At 46.4% G+C, this 26,563-nt stretch overlaps 1 protein-coding gene across 1 annotated transcript; it reads right to left on the reverse strand.

Annotated features, from left to right (window-relative positions):
* Positions 1-3,852: 3,852 nt before the first annotated feature.
* Positions 3,853-23,426, reverse strand: LOC135916862 (uncharacterized). The gene is made up of 4 exons (XM_065450287.1): positions 23,378-23,426; positions 20,613-20,706; positions 9,845-10,170; positions 3,853-4,192 (listed from the first exon to the last, which is right to left on the reverse strand). Exons 2-4 carry the CDS (start codon positions 20,692-20,694, stop codon positions 3,947-3,949), a joined length of 654 nt encoding a protein of 217 aa, XP_065306359.1. The 5' UTR covers positions 20,695-20,706; positions 23,378-23,426; the 3' UTR covers positions 3,853-3,946.
* Positions 23,427-26,563: the final 3,137 nt, after the last annotated feature.

Below are 26,563 nucleotides of genomic sequence, written 5' to 3' on the forward strand. Positions count from 1 at the left end.
TAAAAACAGCGAGGTGCATGTGGAGAACTAATATAAGATGAAGATGAAATCCTGCAGTCAATATACCACTGCGTTCACTTTGAACTAAGATTATTCACTTTGCAATTTGCATTAAGATTAGTAGGACACGGATTATATTAGGAAGAGAACGCTGCGAGTAGCACAGGTGGCGTGGACAACCTGTCTAGTGTGGCACATTACGAATGGAGTGACATGGCTAATCGGGAGATCGCGCGAAGCAGCGCGGGCAACCAGTGCGATTCACCAGAGCCGGCGCATATAGATCTGCGCTGATGCATTTGCTTTGTTTACATACGTTGCACAGATCGTCGCTGCACAACGCGTCTTGCACGGCACTACACTTCTCGCGATTTCAATCCACCAACGACAATAGCGGCCCCTCTTCGCAGGGAAGTCGGGCCACCAGTGTCAGTGGCAACCACACCCGAAGGAGCGTCACATCGAGCCTTACTCGCAGCCGCTCGCAATCACCCCGAGTAGGAGCAGTGATCCCTGTCACACACGCTGGCACCGCGGGCTGCCCTCATCAGCAGACGCCGCGGATGAGCCTAAAGCAGGAGACACACAGTACGATTCGGCGTCCGATCCGACGTGCCGCGCCGCATGCTCCGGCATGCGGCATACGACGATTCGAGGCACACGGTGCGTGCTTCCGAAAGATTGAGCGGCGCGTAAGCTTCGCCCAGATCCAGCTCCCCAGCTTGACTTCATAGCTACGTCGAGAAACGCAATATAAACAAGATGGGGGCGAAATGCGAAAACACCCGTGTGCTTAGATTTAGGTGCACGTTAAAGAACCCCAGGTGGTCAAAATTTCCGGAGTCCTCCACTACGGCGTGCCTCATAATCAGAAAGTGGTTTTGGCACGTAAAACCCCAAATATTATTATTATATTAATATAAACAACTCTGCACAACACTGCTTCGCTTTACGCGAACACCGTCATTAAAATTAGGCACCTGCGAGTGAAAGAACACTTCACGACGGCGCATTGTCCACTGACGACTCCGCTAACAGACAGCGATAGGGCCGGTAGGCCTAGCTAGGCAGACGCCGCGGCCGACTGCGCTTACGATCCAACCCGAGCTAGTCGAAGAGCGCTTATGTTTGCCAAAACAATTAACAGTGTACACTTAGGTCGCCCGTAATTAACTACAATTGGTTTACTCGACGCAGTCATTGCGAAGGGCAAACGTGCAAGCGAAGCGAGCAGCCTCGCTCAGACGGTCGATGTGTGCTGTCTGCCCGCGAAATGCCCTCGCGTCGCGGCTCCCGATCTCACCAGTAGCTTTGTGCTAGTGTACTAGGCGCTGCTTTGCATAATAGGCGCACGTTCGAGATAATTTTACTGAACTGGTAACTATTTCGTTTCGGAAACAAATTGCAGCAGGCAAGGAAAAAAAAAACTCTGCTAGAAACCGGCCAGCCAGCGCCGCCTCCGTGGAGGGAACGTCAGAAAACGTCACCTGCCAGCCGCGCTGTCATTGGCTGCGGCAAGACGACGGTGCGGTTGTCGGACGCGTCGGACGATGAAAATCTGCCCGGTTTGTCGCACGCCGGACGTCCGATCGGCGCTTCGGCACGGCAAAACACCTCGATTCCGGCTGCTGTTTCGGCGCGTTGGACGCCGGATCGGACAGCGGATAGGAACGTGTGTCTCCCCTTTGACCCTACCCTCCTCACGCTACCTTGGCCCCACCTCCTCCGGAAGCGAAGATGAGTATCCCACGTGCCTGCCGCCGCTAAATAAGCGCATGCGCACCCTCGGCTGTTCGCCTCATGCTTTCACTTTAGCCTCCTCTTCCGCTTTCCTCCTCACGTTGCCTTCGCTCTCACTCTCGAGAGCGAATAGTGTTCTGCTCGTTCGCTCGGTTACGCAGCCGACAACGAGGCTCGCCGGCATTCAACGCAGAACGGGCGTCTAAGACCTGCGCGATAAAGAGTTGCTACTGTACATTTTTCCTCGCTGTCAGCTCACTGATGAAGTGGAGCGGTTTTTGCCTACTTTCCGGGCTTTGGCATGGCTGCTTGACTGTTGGCCGTTGTAGCTATATTGCGGATATATTTCTGAAAGTATACACAACGCTAATATTAGTAAAGCACCACGGAAGTGGCTTAGTTAACCTTTGTATGCTTAGAAAGTACGCGCCGCACTTTTCTGTCAAACAAAAATGAACTGCTTACACAGAACATCAACACATAATCGCCTCACGTACATCTCTGAAGCACACTGATCTGTTAATCGAATGGCGAATCGTAGTTAGGAGATTATTTTGTTTGCTTTATTCTCTTTGATTTGAGAAGTCAGTTAATACTACGTTTATTGTCCAATCACCCATAACAGGCACGTAGCACAAACATTACTGCAGAAAATCTTGAAATACAAAGCTTGCTCCTAAATACCTCTAAAGCACACCGATCTGATATTCTAATGGTTACTTATATTTTATAAATACTATGATTAACATTGCTTTCTTTGACATGATTATTGGGTATGTCCCACGGAGGGCGTCCTGTTCATGGCCTATCCTCGAGAATGAATATGTCCCTCTGAGGTAGAATAGGTACTGAATCCTTAAATATTGATTCCTGCGTGTGGTACTTGTCTGTGTATATGCCAGCCAGGGTCATTATTCTTTCAACAAGTATGACAGATCGCTTTTCTGCTTGTGACATCGCTGCGTATGCGTCTCACGGTATGCATCCACCTTTCTTTGAAATTTGCATTTCGGAATGTCTTGTGAGAAATGCAGTGCTTAAATATCGGCACTATATGGCAACATTCCTGCGGCCTTTGAGGTGCATAAAGATAACCATTTGTTGACACTGCACGTAGTACATGATGAATGTAAACAAAATTGTATGTAATACAGTGAATAGAAAAACATTTGATTAGCCGCTTTACTTAAGCTTGGCTTCACATGGACTCCAACATGTGCATTCGATCTACATACACTTTATTTATTTATTTTATCTAGTGCGAAACAGGGTGCTGTAGAATAGCTGAAGGCACTGGGAGGTATTACCGATCTCAGATGTGAATTTGTACCCCCTCTCCTTTGATGTAATCACCCTAAGGTGTTCAGAAGCCTTTTTTATTGCCTGAATCAGTACGCTCAATAAAATAAAGACCGTCGATGTGATATGCTCGGGATAGTGCACGACATAGGGCCGGCCTGATCGACCAGGCCTATTGGATACCTGGAATTTTTTATTACGTTACAGGAGTTATGGCTGACGTTATTGTAGTCTCTTTCATACCTAAGTGAGACTGTGTGTGATTAGAAGGTGCAATTTGTTGTGCCTTCTAATACTTTCATATGTATTCTTTTTTTTGTGGGTCAACTGTTGCTTATTTTGCCACAGCAATTTGTTCTTTGTATGCGGCAAACCGTTCCTTTCAATCTTGTACTGTTCCGGCAACGTATTGGGAAGAAAGCCCGTAGGCTAGAACTGTTCGTGAGAGATAATTTCGGCGGCTCCTGATCCTAGACATATCACTACTTAAGGCGGTAGGCCAATGACACAGTCCAATTACAAAGAAAAAGCATAGTTAATTAGGCCAACTGCTTTTTCCCTCTCACCTGTCCTATTACGCTATGCATGCAACCCTACAACTTTTGCTAACTTTATGTTCTGGTAAGCTTCGTGGCTGTGTTTTCATAGATACTTTTGTCTGAGCATAGACTGCTGCCCGTCTTTTTCTTTCATGTATAATCATACTCCATAAACGTGAACAACACAAAATACAACGCAATAAAACAAGTCATCAGGTTAGTGGTTTATTGCGTTATTCCAAAAGTATACACAAAAATTCAGGGTGTACTTTGCTATTACCAATACAATCACCATCACCAAATAATAGGGAGCGCAACGCAGTGCCGCTAAATGTCGCTGCGCATTGTCTTCTGGCATATACATGACCTTAAGAGTGGTTCGAGGCTTCCTTGAGAATGTTTCTGAGCGTGTAACTGACTGTATCGTTCCAAAACTCCTTTGGAAGTTGCGGGATCAGCTTGGACAGGACAGCGACAGCGGTTCCCAAGAACTCTCCGGCGCCATTCAGGGACACGAAGGCATCGTCCACGTGCACCGGTATCGGGCCACTGTGGTGCACAAGTCTTGCTGCTCCACCGTTAGATTTTGCTTCCTCGCCATGGGGATCCACGACCTATGGGAGGAGCCAAAGCGCAGAATGCATTAGCAAGTTTGTGTCGTTTTGTTTACGGCAACCCTAAAAAAATATACTGCTAGTATACTATCACTTCTAATGATATTTAAAGCATGGATAATGATAGTAATAATTATGTGACTTTATTTTCTATTGTTATAATGAATGAGGTTTGGGATAAAACTACTAGTCAGAAAGCAGCTTGACAGAAGCTCAGAAACCCTTCTGTCCTGACATATCCAAACCATTGACGCAAAATGGTGAAACAAAATAAACCGCACTATATTAGCAAAAAAAAAAGAGAAACCTACAGTGGCTGTCACAACATAAATCTATGAAAACTGCATGTTTCTCATTTTCGTTTTTTGATATACTTGTAATAATTATCTCTGGAATATATTTCATAACTGACGCCCGAGCTTTTGCAATGGTCCGCCCGCATGGGAAAATGAGGCTGTGCAAGAGAACAAACTTGTCAGATAGGCTTGAACGGTGGCACTACGGGGAGATCCCGCGGGTCGCCGCAAGGTTTCATCACGTGACTAAAGATATGAGTAAGCCCGCATTTACCAGAAGGCTACAACATATTTAACAGCTTAGGCACAAAGGCGAACGGCCCCAGTGTTGATGCGTCATTCCTCATTTCAAATATTTGCACGTTGAATTTCGATTAATGGAGTCACGTTTCTATGCTGCGTTTATATTTATGTAAAAAAATTGTCAGTGCCACTGCCTGCCTATCCTCTCTGAAAACATATAGGTGCCATGGTGGTAGGCAAAAGCGAAAGCTGTCATTATATGAATGTGGACATATCATATTTGAAATTTAAATCACCCAGATGAGGTCACTGAAGTGCGCCGACGCTGTTAGGGCCGCATGCAGTCGGATACACATAGCGACAGACAAAATAATAGTGCGCAATTGTCCGGAACCCCATGAGTGTACTTGCCATCAGAGCGTGTTATGATTAGACTGGGACGTGCGCAACGAGTGGACGTGGGGGCGCCACCTTTTAACGTTGCGTTAACGCGTTCAGACTTGGCGAGAAGTAGGAGGCCTGGAATAATGGAAGAAAGCCCAACGTGTCAGTGCCATTATCGCAAAATTTTGCCAGGAAAATGCGACAATAGCCTTCGAGGGATCAAAAAAGAATGCTTTATCTTGATGGACAAGGCCGCGGAGTAGGTTGGTGAACCAAATGTGAGTCGAGTTACACAGACACATGCAGACTCATATCATCCCGGAATTTTAAATCGGCCCATGGAAGTCCCAGCGGGTGTGTGTGTGAGTATCAGGGAATCGGAGCGTGTGTGCGGTCAGAATTAGTTTATATATAGATTTGCATCAAGCATGACTTCAATTACAAGGTGGTAGCAAAACCTTTCCAGGCTACCTCCGCTTTCAGATAGGCACTATATTTATGTACAATGTCGCTGGACATAGTCCACTTTATCAGCACCACAACACTTTCACTATTTCTTGCTATTTTGTTAATATTGTATTGGAAGACTTTTGTTTTTTTTGCTCGAAATGTCCAGAACTTCCTGCGATGGGCACTTGATTTAGGGAATCTTGTAGGCGACCTTTCAGCTAGGTTCGCAATATTCAGGGGACAACAATATGAGTGGTTGTCAAATCTAGCAAATAAGCCGTCTTTCACTTCGATTAACATCATTGGGGATAGAACGTGGGCGTGCGCGCAGGGCTCCGAGACGAAGCAACATTTTATGCAGTGGAAAAGCCTCACGCCTCAACGACCGAAAAAACCCCTGGTAAGCCTGCAGCTAGACAAGCGTCATGTTCGTTCGTCTTTTCTCGACATCCGAAGCACTGCAGGTCGGTAATTTGTCCCGAATTGACAGACCGCGAAGAGCGAGTGTTACAGCCATGTTTAGGCGTGTCTGAGTGAGGTCGCTCAGCGGCAGAACAACACAATATATGATGCAGGATAATCTTGACGCTGCGCAACGACAGTTCACCTCGTCACAGAGCTTTCCACGCAAGCGGGCTTCTCGCAGAAAACGACGTGGTCTCTCTTCCGCACGCCCCAATGTGGACGAAATTGTCTCCTGCTGGCATCGCTCTCTTCTCAAACTTAGATGCTCCGCTCAAGGGTCGCCATTTTGAAACGATTTTTAAAAAAGCAAGTCATCTCAGAAACAGCTCGCCTCGCGCAGAAAAGGCCTTCCCGGAAATATTCGCTAAGTGGCAGAAACACTACAGCCACTGTAATTCCCAGGGGAGAGTGATTTAATATACATAAATAAAATGGCGTCTTGAAAACAGAGCCAGTCTCGAAATATTTTTTTGAACTGCGTAATTTTGCGTTCAGAACTCACGTCAGCCGCAGTGCACGTAAATACACGTCAATCTAACTTTCAGAACCCACACGCGACGTAGATTGGAACCTACATGCAGTTGAACTACTTGCTAAAGTTTCGTGATTGCGACCACGGAACGAAAGTCTAATGTTCACGCTGAGTATAAAACAATAATATCAGTGTCATTAACATGCCCTGACTAGGCTATCTTTCATGCCAATGAAATGTCTTTGAAAATTTTGTTGTTACTGAAATCCCCCTAGTATAATTTCATGAAATTAGTTTTTAGTATGGAAAGTAAGACTGAACAACTGAATAACCAGACGAAGCGATTACTTGCGTTCTTGCGAAGAATTCATATTTCTGTCTCAGTTATGAACTGCGCTCGGGCACGTTACTCTTTTTTTCTTTTATTTACCCTAAGGCCCATCGGGATCACGTAAGGAGGGAGGTGGAGGCTTATATACAATGAACACCGAAAGATTTAAAGCGCGCAGAAAACTTATAGCTGTGTAAAATTTTGGACTGCACTCCCAGGAAACATCACACAAAAACACCTGCATGCAGAAGTACAGGCTCACGTCTTCACTTACAGAGCTAGAAATTTACAAGAAAACGCTTGCATTTTAAAATGCCATAGAGCAATAAAAAGCAAATACAGAGGTACAATTATTTGATTGGAGCTAGAGAAAGAAAAGCTCAAAAATTCATCATGTAAGTTGCAAATTCCTTATCAACTCAAAGAGCTCAAAACCATCACGACACATTTTGCGTTTGTGCTTGCGGTGTCTTGATCCGCCAAAGAATTTGGTTCCGTGCCTATGAAAGTTTATCTGCATTCACTACATCACCTACTCATCGACCCAACTGATCCCACTCCAGCGAGATAAAGTAAAGGAACGATTATCAAAGTAGGTCATTACAGGCTCCTTCCTTTATTGTTGTTGTGGTATGACAGTAGAGTCCTGATACGCGCTATGAAAGAATGTTATTCGAGAAGTCGTCGGGTTGTTTTCTCGAGATTTAGGTACATAAATGAACAAGAAGAGTACACCGGTTTTGTTATGTGATGGTAATAATTTCTTCGTGAGATTAGTATAGCCTAACACATTGTCTCTGTTAATTCAGCATATGTATAGCTTTGGGTCCAATCAGGTAAGCGCCGCAGTGCTCTGGTTACAGACTGATGAAACCTCGACTGGTATACCCGAGTGGAGCAGTTGTGTAATGCAAATATGGCCCAGATGTCCTGAGGCTTCTTTCGCAATGCTGAGTCGCAATGTGCCGTGATTGTTCACACTAACCCGTTTAACGTTCACACCTGCTATTTCACTTACAGTTGGAATTGGATGTGACCCTTACATTTACACGTCAATAAACTTCAAACTTCGATAAGTGCCCCTGTGCATATATTGTTTCCAGCGTCAGGTAGCCTTTTCAATACAAGACATATTGCCAGATGAAATGTCCTCACTAGGGTTCGGAAGCCTGCAGCTTCCTCACGTGATGTCACTGTTTCATAAAGGTTTCGCCTACATACATGCAGAGAAAGTTTGTACATTGTCCCTTGTGCAGTCTATTTAACTTTACCACAACACTCCAGTTTAACTTAATGGGCTGCACTTTCAAAAAATTACACTTCGAAGGAGTCGGATAGTTTCAAGAAATTTTAAATCGCAACGTCGAGAGCACGCTCATTTTTACTACATGCGCTCACAAGTAAACGTTAGGGTAGGAAAAAGAAGAAACTTCTTTTCTTTGTCCTACAAAATATTTAGTTTGAGTGAAGTAATACTACATGAAGTGACAGCCTGGGTGTGTCTAATGATGCGCTGGTTATCGCTGTGGTTGCTTCGCAGCCGCGTACAACCGCAGCTTTCCTTGATTAACAGCAAAGTAAAAATCGTTGGCTTTTTTACTTTTAATTCACGTAAGCTTCTTGTAAAGTTGGTGAATGAACATGCCTTCAAGAGAACCGGCATCCAGTTTACTCTCGTGATATGTCCCCTTTTCAAACAGTTCATCTTTATACCTATGAGCACTTGCACATATTTTACGGCTGCGCGACAATAGTTTTAGAATAGGGGCCCAAAGTTTTGGGGCCCCAAAGGAATAGCGTCGAAGCCACTGCGCATGCGCGAGAAGCAAACTGCGTTTGGGTTTTGCGTTGGGAACGCTATTTCACCGATTTAGCGGGAGCCCAAACAGCGGCCCAAAAGGTTTGCGTCAGCAAACATGGCGGCACCCATCGAAGCGAAGGCTCTAACCTAGCATGAAACTGTGTTCGATTCGTGGTAACGCTTGAAATTCGCAAGCTAGGAAGTGTGAGAACGGTTATTGCTTTTTCTCAACTAGCGTGTGTTATGAAGATTGATTCATTAGGCGCCGCTGATTCCGAATTTGGTTGTGGATCTTAAGGCTCGTAGGCCTAACACGGCTAAGCTTGGCTGGTGAAGGCACGTAAAGTTGGTTAGCTCGAAACTAAGAGCAACTAATTGTTTGCTACTTATAGAATAATTAACCTCAAAATTGTAATTAAACGCGAATACACGCAAGTCAAGATTACTATTTCTATCACAAAATGGTATATTTTATTTAATTGTTTCTAATAGCTTTTCTTTGACGCCGTAGTGGCGCTGTCAGCGCAAGACGCTATCCCCAAACGTAAAACCCTATTGTAAAACTCTTCACTACAGCGTGCCCCAGCGACAACACCCGCGAAGCTCTTTGGGGCCCCAAACTATTGGGGCCCCTATTCTAAAACCATCTAATAACTGGTTTGGAGAGGTTACATTGATGAAGTGAAAGCAATTGGGAATGCGCACTCAAGAACACATATGTGCGTTAGAAATAGAATTCACGCCCCTTAGGGCTTCATTCGTGAAGTGCTCAGGGAACGATATGCGCGAATTTAGGCCTCACAAATTTCCGCGTCTACGTTTCCACCGTCTCCAGTTCCAGTTACAACGCTGTTTTGCCCTTATGCTTAGATTAGAGTTGATGCCACCTTCACCTACCAAATGCCTAGCAGCGTGACATTACGCTTTCGGGTTTGTGCAAAAACTTTCCTGCCACGTTTCGTTACATGCGTACTGCAATTCTCAGATTCATATTAAGTATTCGTGAAGCTTCCTTCTAAATATGTCGCACTACACACAAAAATACAACAAACCAATACAGTGGCTCATAAGCCCAATTTTGTATGCCTTTATGGTGCGCCTATGAGAGGACAAATTGAAACTTACCAGCTCGTAGATCCATGTCTCGTGCATTTACGCTCGAAATGATCACACAACACCCGCGTGGCGCAGGTACGTACGTTGTAATTACCTCGAATATAACGGTAACTCTGGCTCCCGTGTACGTCTCGATGGTTCCCTTCTGTCCTCCGCATGTCTTCCAAGAAATAATGGCTGCCAGCGGTCCGTGTGTGGTTGCCAGATCCACCTGTACCAGTCTGGTACCGTTGCGGCAGTAGCCCAGAGCGGCACCGTACGGTCGCAGTATGTCCACGCCCTTGAGGACAATGGAGCCCAAGTAGAGCCCAGGGACCACTTCGTCTGGCTTGGCGCTCTTGGTCGAGTATTCCGTAGGCAACTTGCCCATGATGTCATTCACCATAGCGTCGAGGTCCAAACCGGAGAAGTCGCAGTCACCTGGGGAATAGAAACAAAACCAGGCCTTCTTAATTAAATTATGGGGTTTTACGTGCCAAAACCACTTTCTGATTATGAGGCACGCCGTAGTGGAGGACTCCGGAAATTTCGACCACCTGGGGTTCTTTAACGTGCACCTAAATCTAAGCACACGGGTGTTTTCGCATTTCGCCCCCATCGAAATGCGGCCACCGTGGCCGGGATTCGATCCCGCGACCTCGTGCTCAGCAGCACAACACCATAGCCGCTGAGCAACCACGGCGGGTAAACCAGGCCTTCTGCTCACCGAGCGGTGCAAATGACGCCCATCAATAACAAAGCAGATGAGCTTGAGTACTGGGTGCGGCTTTGTCCACTTAAAAATATGCAAGAAAAAAATACGGATCCTTGAGACGATCAACAGCTGTCGAAATAGTGATTTCCCTGCAGTTAACGATTCTACAAAGGGGCGTGTCGCCATCCCTTTGCAAGACAAGCCCGCTTGTCGAAACGACGGCTATAGCGACATGATTTGTTCGACCATTTGTCCATAATGGTTTGATCACCATTGCATCAACTAGTTGAATTATCCTCCAGGCTATCAGGCGGGGCGCATATAACACTCGATTAAAAATGTATTCTACACTTACTCACCATGGGGCCTCATTGGCCACCTTTCATATTCGTTCTCTGACAATCGTATATATTACTCACTCTTGCTAGCTCTTGTAAGGCTGCCATATGCAAAATAAGTGAATGAATGAATAAATTATTACTTGGGTTTAAGATTGAATAACTTCAATCGCATGCAGTTCTTAAAGATGTGAACATATCTCACTTTTTGGAGCACTCTACAAACTGAATACAATTTTACACAGCGACATGAGATGCCGCTTTGCTGGGACTGCCAAACTGCGACCACGGAAGCCGTTCGGCTTCTTTAGACGAACGCCGCATCTATCATGAGGAAATGTAATCCTAGGGCGCTATAACGTAAAACTATTCCGAACTTTTCTATTCCAATTCTGCAATCAGCCCTCCGCGATTGGTTCAAAACTTTTTAGGACCAACCCACATCACTTGTCTGTCACGCGATGTCACGAAAACCGCGATAGCTCCCCATCTGATATGACGTGTACACACTGATTACGCATGATTTGACCGAACAAAAGAAAAAGAGTTACTTATCATTCGACGCCTTTTCGCCATTAGCCCTCGGCTATTGGTCAAAAGTTTTCGGGCTGCACCCACTTCACCTGCTTGTCACGCGACGTCACAAAACCGCAAAAACTCACCGCGTTGCAGTGACGCGTACGCATTAAAGATACATTAGTATGCCGAACAAAACTGAAATTTCTTTTGAATAGCCCCAGGCTGCCCCGTTCCAAAAGGAATAAAAGATGACTGCCGCCGATGGCTCAGGCACTGGCTACTCGCACCTGCTGGAGAGCATGCGTTTATTTTCATGTACTAAAACTTTTTGCGTGGCTGTGTAAGGCTAGCAAGCACTTTCGGCGTGTTTACGACCTCGTTCTGCCAACTCTTCTGTGCTGAGGGTCCGTTTTAGCGTCATTCTTAAGCTTCCGTTGCATGCCACCGCGATTTTTCATCAGCCACCCAAGCTAGCTGCTGACGCCGGCACCACCCTCTTCATCCGGTTATCGATTTTCAGTGCAGTCGCACGGCCCCATCGAATCCCTCTCCGCTTGAGCGTGTTCGTCGTCTCTTGTCAGCCAATTAGATAAGACAACCCGCTCAGTATAGGCTAGGTTATTTGTTTTTCAAGCAAACAGAAGCGACCTCCTATGAATGAGGAGAGCGTTTGATTGGTCTGTTCAGAAAACCCTGTGGGTGACCACACGATGCTTGGGTCGACCATTGCGCAAATTTGACGTGAGGAGATCCGAATAAAAACATATTGGAATAGATTATCGCAATAACACCCCTAGATACTATCTAGGGTCTAAGCTGTAGTGGTACAGCAGAGTAAACGTGGAAAAATTGATGGTCAAGACCAGTAAGTCGCACTTTGAGATTGGTTCCTACACTGTGATGATAACACTGATGAAAGCAGTGCGAGCTATTAAATTTTCCCTAGAACCTGGTGTGAACATTTTCCTATCTACACCAACAGAAATACACAAACATTGAACTATAAACGAAACACAAAATATTGTAGCTCGTATAGCCACCGTTTTTCAGTACGGATGGGCCTCGATCTTCTTACTGCACCATGTACCGAAACGTATATCGTGTTTTAGGAAGGAAAGTTCGAAATGCAGCGCTGAAGTCTTGGAACAACTGTGATGCCAGTCAGTTATTGTTTAATTTTCCTGCTCTGTGGCATAACATCGTTTTCAGACTCTTTTAGTGCCTTTTTGTCGTTATATAACTGGATTCGCGTGCAGCAGCTTCTATGTTTCTTTGCAGCAAGTATTGGATGTTTCACACCCAATTTCTTCTGTGGAATTTAGCGCTGCTAAAGTATATGGCAGAATTTGCGAGCCGGTGTGTCACTGAATCTGACTGGCATGTGAGCAGTGAAACACAGTTTCCATGCATTTATAATTTCTACAAATTTAAAAATGGTTGTACGTTTTATTGTTGAATAATAATCGATGGACAAGCTACATTTTAATGAGTTTTTTTCCTCCAACAACGATCGCCATCTACCGGGCAGGTATTTATTTTGTTAATGCGTCGCTCCCAGTTGTTTCACTTCACGAACGGCAAGCGCGTATCAGCGTCACATGGCGTTCATGACCGAAAAGTAGCTAAGAGTACGAAGAGCAAGGCATTTTATTATATTCGGCACAAGGCAAGCTTCAACGGGGGTAAGAATTTTCTCCTCTAAAGAACTCAAGTGAAAAGAAGGATTCTTCTAAATATTTTAAGACTCCAAGATGGCACAAAAAAGAAGTTCTTACTTTAAGCTTTTACATATGGCATGGTGCAGATTTGTAAATTATCCCGTTGTCTCGGTAGATCAGGGAGCTTGGCGCCATAACCTGCAAGAATACCTTGAGCTGGTTGCTGTGCGCTCCACAAGTGTGACATACGCCTGGATTCGCTGCGAAATTACGTTTGTTTCTTGCCTCGTTCGCATTTCTGCTTATATTGGCACGCGCTAGTTACGCGAGCTGTCGAGAAAGAAGAAGTGTGCGTGGTAGCTGCTGCGAAAAACGAACTGTAAACGGCCGTTCGCTTAGAACTGTCTGACTGGCTTTTCCTCTCGTGACAAACTGGTGGACGTGCTGGGTACGCATCCATCGTATGCCTACGGGTCCTCAACCAGAAGCTACCGACGCCAGTACCTCGGGGACGGCAGAAATCTATCGAAGCAGCCGTCGCCTCCAAGCTCTTCCACCGCAATACAGCCCCCTGGCAAGCTCCGTGAGGAAGATGTCAACAACTACCGCAAGCCAAACCGAGGGGATGCCAAATGCTGCCGTACCATGCATTCTCAGCGCGCCTCGCACGCCTAACCCGTTCCATGGCGACGCCTTTGAGGACGTTGAAGACTGGTTGGACCATTTCAACCGGGTCGCCGCCTTTAACGACTGGGACGATCGCCGTAAGTTGAATAACGTCTAATTTTCCCTTTTAGACGCGGCGAGAGTATGGTACGAAAACCACGAAGCCTCGTTTACCAGCTGGCAGGAGTTTTACCGACTGCTTTGCGAAGCCTTCAGCACTCCCGAAAGGAAAGAAAGAGCCGAACAGGCACTGTCTTCGAGGTTCCAAATGCCAAACGAAACCGTCGCCATGTTCGTCGAAGACATGACGCGATTATTCCGTCGGGCCGATCCACTAATGCCAGAAGACAAGAAGGTGCGTTTGTTAATGCGAGGCGTAAAAGAACAGCTTTTCGCGGGCCTCGTGCGCAATCCTCCTACAACAGTCTCTCAGTTCATTCGTGAGGCAACTGTCATGGAACGTATGCTTCGGCAGCGGCTCTCGCAGTATGAACGCCAGACCACCATGACTGCTGCATGCTCTCTCGTACCTGCAAATGATGACAGGGAGTCCCTTACCGAGCTAATACGACAAATCGTTCGAGAAGAACTGCAGAAGTCCTATGCATCAGCTCCGGCACCTACCAGTGCCGCGGTTCTTACGGATGTCATTCGGGAAGAAATCGGCAAAGTCGTTCATCCCTCGCCACCAACACGACCCGAACCTCCCACGTTCTCGTACGCGGATGCTCTTCGGGCTTCCGCGCCGTCGACGGGCCGTTTTTCGCAGCCGCCTGCTGGGATTTCTCGACGCTCCCCAAGTCCGATCCACCGCACGAACCCGCAAGCACCTTTTCATCCTGGTCCGCGCAAATCTACAGTATGGCGCGCCCCCGACAACAGTCCGTTGTGCTATCACTGCGGGGAGGCTGGTCACATGTATCGCGACTGCCAGTACCGACGGATTGGTCTGCGGGGATACCATCCGGACGCCCGTTGCCCGCGCTATGGCGAACGCCCGCACGACATCGAGCAATACCTAGAAAGTAACCGGCTTCCTCCTGCCCAACAGCGAAGACAGTCACGGTCGCCTTCACCTCGTCGGTACGCGTCACCAAACCGTGCTCGACCCGCCTTTGATTCCGCTGGAGTCAACGGTGGAAGCCCGCGCCGGGGAAACTGAAAACGGCGACCTCCGGGGGTGAGGCCGCTGTCATGCGAACCGTCAAATATCCTCCGCCGACGCCATCCCCTCGCGACGTACCGCTGACGCCTTCATTCGAAACTGCAAAAAGAACTTCTGCTGTTATTACTGCTTCAATCGACGGTTATCCGGTAACTGCACTTGTTGATACGGGAGCTGACTACTCGGTTATGAGTGCCTCACTGGCCACTCGGCTACGCAAGGTGCTGACAGCGTGGGACGGCCCACATCTGATTACGGCCGGAGGACACCTCGTGTCACCCATTGGACGATGCACCGCCCGACTTGCAATTTCTACTTCGACTTTCGTAGCGTCTTTCCTTGTGCTGCCCAAGTGTTCTCGACTAGTTATACTGGGCATGGATTTTCTCCAGGAGTATGGGGCGATCATTAACCTTCGTGACTTGTTCGTGACTTTTTCTAACTACGTTTCTTCGGATTCGAGTGTGGAGGATGAACATCACCGCGCGGCTTTACGCGTGGTCGATGACTGCGTGACGTTACCGCCTCGAAGTAGCATCTTCGTCCTCGTTGAATGCCCCCAAGAACAACTAGGAATAGGCATTGCCGAAGGTAACCTCGCCATATTGCTGGATCGCGAAGTCGGCGTCGCACGAGGTCTCGTAGAGCTCCAACATAGGCAAACCACGATTCTAGTTACCAACTTCAGTGGCGAATACAAGCACTTTGCGAGGCATACCACCATGGCCTACTTTGAAACGGTGGCCGATTCCAACGCCTGTGCTTCGGTAACGACAATCTCGATTCCGGAACCCAGCGATGTGGACTTGACCAGTCACATCAACGTCAACCCACAGCTAGACCAAAATGAGAAGCAGAGGCTCCTCACTCTGCTATCGTCATTTAGCGACTGTTTCGCCACCACGTCGAAGGTCAAACAGACTCCTTTAATCAAACACAGAATCATCACTGAACCGACCGTCCAACCTGTTCGCCAACACGCTTATCGCGTGTCGCAAAGAGAACAGGATGCTATTCGTCATCAAGTTAAACAAATGCTCGACGATGATGTCATTCAACCATCGACAAGTCCTTGGTCTTCACCTGTTGTATTAGTTAAAAAGAAAGATGGTTCACTACGCTTCTGTGTAGATTACCGCAAACTGAACAAGGTCACGAAAAAAGACGTTTACCCACTTCCTCGAATTGACGACTCCTTGGATCGCCTGCGACATGCCCGTTACTTTTCTTCAATGGATCTGCGTAGTGGGTACTGGCAAATTGAAGTTGACGAACGGGACCAGGAAAAAACGGCGTTTATAACACCCGATGGTCTCTATCAATTTAAGGTCCTCCCTTTTGGATTGTGTTCCGCTCCGGCCACATTTCAACGCATGATGGACACAGTTTTATCTGACCTCAAGTGGAACTCGTGTTTAGTCTACTTAGACGATGTAGTTGTTTTTTCCACCACGTTTGAACAACACATCCAGCGGCTTGAGGCGGTTCTTCAAGCTATCCGCACCGCCGGCCTCTCCCTGAAGCCCGAAAAATGTCACTTTGGCTACGAGGAGCTCAAATTTCTAGGTCATATTGTCAGCAGCACCGGTGTGCGCCCTGACCCTGACAAAGCCATGGCAGTCGCTCTGTTCCCGATACCGAAGACAAAACACGATGTCCGCCGATTTTTAGGGCTTTGCGCGTATTACCGGCGTTTTGTACCCAATTTTTGTGAAATTGCCGAACCTTTGCAACGACTCATCAAGAACGACGTCACATTTGTTTGGGGCCCTGCACAATCCGACGCCTTCCACGACCTTCAGCAACGTCTACAGACACCACCGATCCTTGGTCACTTTGACACCGAGGCTGACACAGAAGTGCATACTGATGCTAGTAACGTTGGTCTCGGAGCGACACTCGTACAGTTTCAAGCTGGTGTTGAGCGCGTTATTGCGTATGCCAGCCGAACCTTGTCTGCTGCTGAAAAAAACTACTCAGCAACTGAAAAAGAATGTCTGGCAGTCATATGGTCTCTCCAGAAGTTCCGCCCATACCTGTACGGACGCCCCTTCCGTGTCGTCAGCGACCACCACTCTCTCTGCTGGCTGGCGAATCTCAAAAATCCTTCAGGCCGTCTCGCAAGATGGAGCCTTCGGCTGCAGGAATTTGATGTGACCATCGTCTATAAGTCTGGCCAGAAACACACTGACGCCGACTGTCTCTCTCGCGCCCCCGTCGAACCCGCACCACTAGATACTGACGACGATTCGGGTTTTCTTTGTACTCTTCCGTCTTTAAACCTTGCTCAACAGCAACGCCACGATTCCGAGCTCCAGCCCTTGATTGAATACCTTGAAGGAAGCCGCCCACAACCCCCACGGCAGTTCGCGCGTCACTTGTCATCTTTCTGCCTACGTGGCGACATCCTATACAAGCAGAACTTTCACCCTACGGCAACCGCTTTCCTGCTCGTTGTTCCCGCTACTCTCCGCGACGACGTTATACGTGCATGCCACGACGAACCAACGTCTGGGCATCTTGGTTTCACGCGTACTCTCGCGAGGATCAAGCAGAAGTACTATTGGCAAAAACTCACAAAAACCGTGAAGCAGTACGTCAGAAGTTGTCGAGATTGCCAGCGTCGCAAAGTTCCACCTCTGAAACCAGCCGGTCTACTTCAGCCTGTCCGACCTCCTTGCTCACCTTTTGAACAAGTTGGGATGGATTTACTCGGCCCATTTCCCAAGTCTTCGGCTGATAACCGCTGGATCGTCGTCGCCACCGATTACCTCACTCGATACTGCGAAACACAAGCCGTTCAACGAGCTACTGCTTCAGATGTTGCTAACTTGTTCATCAAAAATATCGTCCTTCGACATGGTGCTCCCGCTGTCGTCATCACAGACCGTGGTACGGCCTTCACTGCCCAGTTGATCCGAAATATCCTGCAGCTGAGCGGGACAACGCACCGTACGGCAACTGCGTATCACCCGCAGGCTAACGGTTTAACTGAGCGTCTCAACAAAACGATCGCGGATATGCTTTCCATGTATGTTGCCACGGACCATAAAAATTGGGACGAACTGCTCCCGTATGTGACATTCGCGTACAACACTGCCCTACAAGAAACCACCGGGTTTCCTCCTTTTCGTCTGGTCTACGGACGCGACGTCACCACTATGCTCGACGTGATGCTCCTACCAACTTCGTCGCAACATACCGCACCAGATACAGACGCCTTTGTTCAGCGTGCCGAAGCAGCGCGGCACCTTGCGCGGCAACGAATTCTATCCCGACAACGTCAAGATGCTCGTCGATACAACCTATGTCATCGAGACATCACATACAACCCGGGAGATCTTGTATGGGTTTGGACCCCTATACGTCAAAGAGGCCGGTCAGAAAAATTATTGCGCCGATACTTTGGACCCTACATTGTTTTGCGTCGTCTAAGTCCTGTTAACTACGAAGTTATTCCAGCCGACAGTTCGCACCACTCCCGTAGACCACGTTCCTCTGACATTGTTCACGTTACCAGGATGAAGCCCTACCATTCGCGCTGACTCTCATCCACAAACTTTGTGATTCGGCCCCTGTCGTCTCGTCCGTTGTCTTTCTCATTTCTTTTATTTTTTCTTGTGGCATTTAACATCTCCCCAACTTTATTTATTTATTTATTTATTTATTTATTTATTTTTGTTTTTTTGGAGGGAGGGGTAATGGCACGCGCTAGTTACGCGAGCTGTCGAGAAAGAAGAAGTGTGCGTGGTAGCTGCTGCGAAAAACGAACTGTAAACGGCCGTTCGCTTAGAACTGTCTGACTGGCTTTTCCTCTCGTGACAATATGTTTATGTGCGTTAACAGAAAGTAAATGCTGAGCAATGGCTAAGACTAAAAATATCTCTACTCAGACGTAGTTACTTCTGAGTGCTGAGAATAAAAGAATAATTCACTTCGGTGTGGAACTTTTGGTGCTCGTGTAAATTGCCATTACGCGTATCTCATATGCACCGTAAGCTCCAAAAGATAATGGAGGCAACATCCAACACAGATGAGTGGCGCTCGACAGTATTAATCATTTGTTTGCATTTTTCCTCTTAAGAAAACTCGGGATAGTTTTACGGGGGCATTCGGAGAATAAAATGATTTCACTCGGGCGATACGCCAAATTTCTGAGAACTAATCAGCTTCGTAAAGATAAACAAGAACGCCAGAAATATGCAGACTCTTTCATAAGCAATAATTTTAAACAGATATACAGGTTTTGCCACCTAATGTGGACAGAACTGTTACAAAAGCTGGTAAAATATATAATTATGAAGCCTACGGCGCTCGGCCATCATTCCTTTAAAGCCAGTGGAATAATTATTGTGCCACTAACTGCATGACCAATTCGACAAAAAAGTACCAATATTTGTGTCTTTGAATTAAGGGTGTGAGTTCTAATGTGAAGCTATAATGCAAGCTAAAATCCTGCATTAAGTCGTTGGTATTGCGCCATATCCTGTGTAATAAGTTTTTGTGCGCTTTACCCTTAGCGCAAGAACTGCAAAAACTGCCGTGTGATTGCACCCCTACGCGGCGCATCCCTGCAGCGGCTCTTACCGTGAGCTGAGGGTACTACCTCCGATTGTTGCCAGACGCGCCACCATTGTTGATAACCCCAAAAAAGAAATTTTCTGGTCGTGGTCCGCAAAACTTCATTTTTTTAGTGAAAATGTAGGTGAGCAATGATAAGGACTCGCTGGAATTAGGCGCTTTAATTTAAAATTCTTCTACAGCATTTTTTCTGCTCTAGCTTTTGTTGCCACCTGCGATGGGGGGACAACAGTGAAAAGGAAACACAACCCCGAATTTTCTGCAACGTTATCAGACTTGGACGACATTCAGAGACGTCACTGATAAGCTCTTCGGTACATCTTTAGAAAATCGTTCTAAAGACTGTTTACGTATTTTGTGGTGTCTCTTAGTCCCATAACGATAATGTGTTATCTTTATTTCGTACGTTTTGTTTTAACCCGGCACTACCGGGTCACGGGCGACATGCACATTATCAGCGTGAGATTGCATTCTTGACAGGAATGTACCGAAACCAGACTTTTGCAAGCAATATAATTGACGCTTATTGGGAGGAACAAAAATATGCCCCAAAGTATGCAAAATTATCGGAAGAGGGGCATTTGATGCGATCTGACACACAGAACTTATACAGTGCACTTTGAAGAATTTTGATAGTATATACACGTTTTTAACAGTCACTTAGACTACAAAAGACAATGTTGCCATGAAAGTGACTAAAGCTCACAACAATTAAGGACCTTTTGACTAACTTGTAATTATGATTCTGACCAGCCTTCAGCAAGCTTCTTGTTATTACGGAGGCGGTGATCGTCAAGCGGAACAAACAACTTGCTATCAGTGGAAGGTAGCACAAACACCGACCACCTCTGACTTTCAAGCGATTTGTGAGCTATTTACAAGGCTACCTGATTTTCCTTCTCGCCTTCCCTCTTTGTTCGAGTTCGATTTAACACGCATCTCCCTGATATCTCAGTTCTAGAAGCATATATACATATACTGCGTCCTCCTATGTAATAGATTGACAAAACCTCGCCTGGGCAAATAGCAGTTTTCAATAACTGGAAATGTTTTATACAAATTTAACAAGGAAACAATATGGGCTCCACAATATAAATAGTAATTTTGACTTCGTCATGCAACTTGCTAAACTTGAATTACTATAATCTCAGTTTCTTCTTTTGCTAGTGTGCGACAGACGTATATCATTGCTAGAGGCTGTACACAAAGCAATAGACCCCTGAGCCTTGCGATCGGCCTACCTGTTGGCACATACGGTAGGGGAACAGCGGCGGCCATGCCAACGCTCACCAACATCAGAGCAGTGATGAATGGCGTCCTCATCTTGCGGCAACGCTGTGAACAGGAAAGATCATTGAATTAGGCAGAAAAGCTAAGAAATCGTACTGATGAATAAGGAACTTCTCTTATGGGCCCTTTAACACAGATTTCCTTACGTTACTAACAAAACACGTTAACAGAAAATTTGAAACCTCTGCAGCAATGCATCAGCCATTGAAAGTGAAATGAATGAAAACATTCGTGGGGAAATGCTTAAAATTTCAGACAACAGCTCTTTAAATTCATAGTTGATTGCCGTCTAAGAAGTAATGGCACATTCGCCTGTAACAGTTCAACTGTAAAAATTTTATAATTAAAAACATTTTGGTGTCTCCGAAGTCTAGACATAGCGCACCCTAAATCACACGCACACAGTAGGTAGTTGCCGTGTAACAGGGTCCAACCAGAGAGTTTTGAAGCGGTATGCCTCCTGCCGCCTCATTTCAATTATATGAAAAACATATGTTTGCTTTTAGAGAAAGAGAAATAACTACAATAAAAAAGCTAATAAATACTACAATTCATGCACGCAAGAGCAACCAATAGCACATACAGCATAAAAGAAATTATAAAAAGACGAAACACCAACCTAGAACGTGATTCACTCTGCAATATCGTCGAGGTTGTTTTGAACACATGTGTCTAATAATAACGTATTTCACTGCACTGAAAGCTGTTCCTTGAAGGCCACTACCGGGCCATGGTCCAAGCATGGTCCCCACTGACAGTGGATGATGGGCCATACCCCTGAGTTTGTGTTGCCTCTGCTGGTCATACAAGGCACACTCCAGCAACACGTGGGCTTTGTCCACGTCTGCCGCTCAACACACGCACGACGAGAAACGTGCACGATGGCTTTAGGGACAAAGTGCTTACTGTAGGTCACGGCCATACCAAATATGCCAACTGTAGTAAATTTATATTCCCGTACTATTTTAGTCATAGATACTTATAATGATGTCCAGATTTCAACTGCCCAAATTAGCCTCACTTTAGGTTTCAGTGCTGCGCATCTGCCCGTAGCCTAGAAGTGAAAACGTGATTCGAGAATAATTGAAACATTAACCGGAATATCCACCAGGTACATGCGTGCTCCTTCTACAAACTGCTCTAGCTAAACTAAATGATAATTTAGAGATAAGCCGGCGCACCATAGGACGACGCCACAAATAAAATAAGTTTGTGCACTCTAAACAGCGAATCACGGTATGTTTTGTATTCAGCGTGACTGAATGGGTAATGAATCGATTTCCCAGGTTTTAGAGGCTGCGAAACATTTCATCATCATCATCATGATCAGCCTGTTTTGTGTCCACTGCCAGACGAAGGCCTCTCCCTGCGATCTCCAATCACCCCTGTCCTGCGCCAACCGATTCCAACTAGCGCACGCAATTTTCCTAATTTCATGGCCCCACCTCGTCTTCTTTCATCCTCGACTGCGTTTCTCTTCTCTTCGTACCCATTCTGTAACCCTAATGGTCAAACAGTCATCTACCCGGCGCATTACATGACCTGCCCAGCTGCATCTTTTTTCTTTTGATGTCAATTCGAATATGGTCTATACCCGTTTGCTCTCTGATCAAAATGACTTTCTTTCAGTCTCTTAACGTTATGCCTAGCAATCTTTGTTCCATCTCTCATTGCGCGGTCCCTAACTTCTTCTCAAGCTTCTTGGTCTGCCTCCAAGTCTTTGCCCCATATGTCAGCACTGGTAAAATGCACTGATTGTACACCTTCCTTCTCAATATTAATGGTAAGCTTCTAGTCAGGAGCTGACAACGTCTGCCGTATGCGATACAAACCATTCTTATTCTTATGTGAACTTCCTTCTCATGATCAGGGTTCCACGTGCATAATTGACCAAGGTCAACGTACTTGTTCACAGATTCTAGAGGCTAACTGGCGATCTTAAACTCTTGTTCCCTTGCGCGGCTATTGATCAGTATCTTTGTCTTCTGCATATTAATCTTCAACCCTACTCTTTTTTACAATTTGCACATTTACAATTACACAAATAGTTCTACAGCACTCCAAGAGACGTGCTCTCAGCCCTCTTGCACAATCCACATGTTATGCGGTAAATTTCAACGCGTTTAAAGAAAGCCGGCGCATTGTAAAGAAGACCATATGTGATCCCTAGTTTTCGCAGTATGGCCACGATTCATTGCTCTAATGCTCACTACGGGAAAACATAGACCACTTTCAACCTAGTGCGCTTTCACTGAGGCATTTTAGTGGCTCCGATGATGAAGTTGGCTGTCACATTCACGCCTGCCATCAGTCCCGCTTGCGCTGTGCTTCGGGTACGCATCTTTTTTTTTATCTATTGCAGCTTTCTTTCTTTTACAACGCGGAAAAATTGATTGCTCGCAAGCTAAACAATAGATAAAAAGGCTTTCATAAAACGCTCAACAACATTTCCGTTTGAGGTTCCCAGTAAAATTAATGCTTGCGAAGTGGTTCATTATTTGAATAAATATGGAGCTGGAAAGAATACAACAATACACAACGAATCTCTCCGTAGATATGTCAGCAATTTGAGTCGCGCCGTCTGATACCGCACTACTCTACATTTAATTTTTAACTAATATTCCCTAGCACGTTCTATATATATATATAATGGTTAACTTTTGGCCAAGTTACATAAAATTCATGTTTAAGGAGATTGTATGTTACTACCGTGTACCTGTCTGATGACACCGCTTCTATTCCTGGCTCTCTGGAAGGGTGCTGATATCGCCTTGTCTTGATTCTGTCCGATCGGGGTGCCGAAAAAATGGCTTTTATACAAAGTGCGCCTAGCCGTACCGCGAAAGACGCCGGCAACTTCGCCCATGCGGCTGCAATCGTAGGGGCAACATCTTCGGCTGCGTACGACAATGGCTCACGTCCCAATTTACGCATGTTGGCATCAGTCAAAGTAATTAGGTCGCAAAACCATGTACGCCACGTGGCAACGAGAGCTTCTAAACAATTTCGCAACGCGACACCGGTAGGCATTCGCTCCATTCTCGTTTCCCTATTTTCGTTTCGTCAAGGTCATCCCACCGAGCCGAGGCCGTCGGTGGTACGACGCTCAACGGAGAGGCGTTACTTCGATCAACACAGTCCGCGAAGAGAGGCTGTGTGACTGCAATTCCTGGCTGCGGTGCTGAGGGATTAACGGCACAAATATTCCGTAAAAACAGCCTCGTCGAAAACGGAGAACTGTGAGGTTTGTGTTTGTGCCGCTATAAATTGCTATAAATTCTAAGTCTATATCATTGCTATAATGTTGTGCTATTTGCTGTGATGTGCTTGTAAGGAGCTGCCCGAGGAATACACTTGTGAGACATCGTCATACACTAAGCGCCATCAGCGCCGTGTTGTGTTTCAGTTGTCGGGACATCGTCTCGTTAACCAATCGAAATGCACTTTAAATAGCGTTAAAATAATTCGAAGGAGCTTGCTGCAGCAGTCTCTCCTGTCGCACGTTGCACTGTTTCCCACACCTCGTTTCTTCATCGTAGGCACTGTTCCGCCTATATGCACAAAAGAAGTACCGCACTCAAACAGCCGTCGCGCATGTGCAATGGTGCCCGCCTCTTGATCAAATAAAATGCCTTAATAAGCATTATAATATAGCGTTAAAAATTATATAAAGAAGGCAATCGATTTTGTGTGTCAGAACTACGATGTCATTATGAGGCCCGTCGTGAGGGGGGTTGTGCATCAATTTTCACCACCTGGAGTTATTCATCATCATCATCATCATCATCATCATAATCATCGCCATCGTCATCATCGTCAGCCTGGCTACGCCCACTGTAGGGCAAAAGCCCTCTCCCATACTTCTCCTACTACCCTGGTCATGCGCTAATTGTGCCCTTGTTGTCCCTGCAAACTTCCTGATCTCATCCGTCCACCTAACTATCTGCCGCCCCTGCTACGCTTCCATTCTCTTGGAATCCAGTCCGTAATGCTTCATGGCCACCGGTTGTCTTCCCTCCTCGTTACATGCCCTGCACATGCCCATTTCTTATTCTTGATTTCAAGTAAGATATCATTAACTCTCGTTTGTTCCCTCACTCAATGTGCTCTCTTATTATCCCCACCTTAACGTTACCCCCATCATTCTTTTCATAGCTTGCTGTGTCGTCCTCCTTTTAAGAAGAACCTTTTTCTTCTGCCCCGTAGGTGAGTACTGGTAGGACACAGCTGTATATACACTTTTTTTATGGATAATGGTAACCTCCTGTTCATGATCGGAGAATGCCTGCCAAACGCACCCCAGCCCATTCTTATTCTTCTGATCGTTTCGGTCTCATGATCCGGATCCGCGGTCACTCCCTGCCCTAAGTAGATGTGTTCCCTTACCACTTCCAGTGCTTCGCCGCCTGTCGTAAATTGCTGTTCTCTTCCGAGACTGTTAAACATTACTTTAGTTTTCTGCAGATTAATTTTTTAGACCCACTCTTCTGCTTTGCCTGTCCGGGTGAGTGAGCATGCATTGCAATTCAACATGCACCAACATTGAGTTCTTCAAGAGGCACCTAAATCTATGCGCACGACCATTTCTACATTTCGGTGCCACCGAAATGCGGCGGGGGTTGCAAGCTCGGCAGCGCAATATTCAGATTTCCGGCTGCAGCGGCCAACGATGCCGCGATTGACGTCCAGTATTTCCGACTTGAACGACGGTACGGCCGTTCCACGCACACGCCGCTACTGTGGCCAAATCATCGACTAATTGCCGAGTGTTGGCACGAGCTGCTTGTGCAGCCTTTCATATTCCGCTTCGCGTTGTGGTTGTTGTCGTTGCCGGCACGTCACAACTTCATCGGCACCCCTTGGCCGTGGCAGGTACCGGCGGCTGCCCCTGCATCACCTCAGCCCCTAAGTGTGCCAAAAATAAACATGTGCAACTATACTGCAACGTATTTTTGAAGGATCAGATTTAGTTTGTGCGCCCATCTCTTTGAAGCAAACGGAACGTCGTGTTTTTGCCAGAGTATGTCGGAACACACGTGCATAACTTAAGTATGCACTCGCTTTTACAGAACCCGCGCAATCAAATACGAGTGGTAATTTATGTTATTCGTGACGGTTCTTCTCGGGTGTATCCGCTGCGGAACCCATAATTGCAGATACGCCGAGAAGATAACGCAGGTATTCAAGGCAGTATGCCAATCCGGAGGCTTCGATGTCACTCGTAGGGGATATTCTGCTGCTCATTTTTGTGACTCTTTACACAAGGCTCCATCACAAGACTGTCAAAAAAGTACCACCGATGTCGTTTGCGTCTTGTTTAAGTTCACCAATCGTCATTTCCTACGCTGGTGTAATATTTGCTTTCTTTTAACACATGAGCAGCGAGGGCACATCCATGGCCGTTCACTATCCTCTCTGTTCTCATTGACCAAATTCCTGGCAATTTGCGAGCGATAGAGGAAGGTCAAAAAGACAGAATATCGAACTCGCAAGTCTATGCACAATATGAACAGCCCTCGAGTAGGAAAAAAAACATCGCAAAAAAATGGCAGCGCTCTTTCCTTCTACTGCTCTTCGGGTTGCCGACGCCTTCCTCGCCAATTTTAAGCTAGCGTTCGTTGCAACCATCCCAGCTTTCTAACTTATTGTAATTATAAAACGTGCAATAATCATTACGCGATGCGTAGCCGTTGGTAGACACAGTCACCCACTAGTACACTGACTCTCTCCACAGTGATTTAGCCGGCGTGAAATGAGTGAGTCAAGAACGGTGTGACTGGACGGGAGTGAGAACGGGGAGAAAGCGCCGGTAAATCGTGAGCACGAACCAAAGGTAGTGACTGTCGGCGAGTTTAAATGGACACGAGCATGAGCGTGTGTGGGTGCGCCTTAGTGTCCATCA

This window comes from Dermacentor albipictus, chromosome 7 (genome assembly GCF_038994185.2).
Source record: "Dermacentor albipictus isolate Rhodes 1998 colony chromosome 7, USDA_Dalb.pri_finalv2, whole genome shotgun sequence".
Lineage (NCBI taxonomy): Eukaryota > Metazoa > Arthropoda > Arachnida > Ixodida > Ixodidae > Dermacentor > Dermacentor albipictus.

Excerpts from the sequence above, each read along its gene's own strand:
- LOC135916862 (XM_065450287.1), bottom strand. The coding sequence starts at position 20,694 with ATGAGGACGCCATTCATCACTGCTCTGATGTTGGTGAGCGTTGGCATG. Across the intron at positions 10,171-20,612 it reads CCTACCGTATGTGCCAACAG|GTGACTGCGACTTCTCCGGT; the intron begins GTAGGCCGATCG and ends TCTATTCCCCAG. Across the intron at positions 4,193-9,844 it reads GAGTTACCGTTATATTCGAG|GTCGTGGATCCCCATGGCGA; the intron begins GTAATTACAACG and ends CTCCTCCCATAG.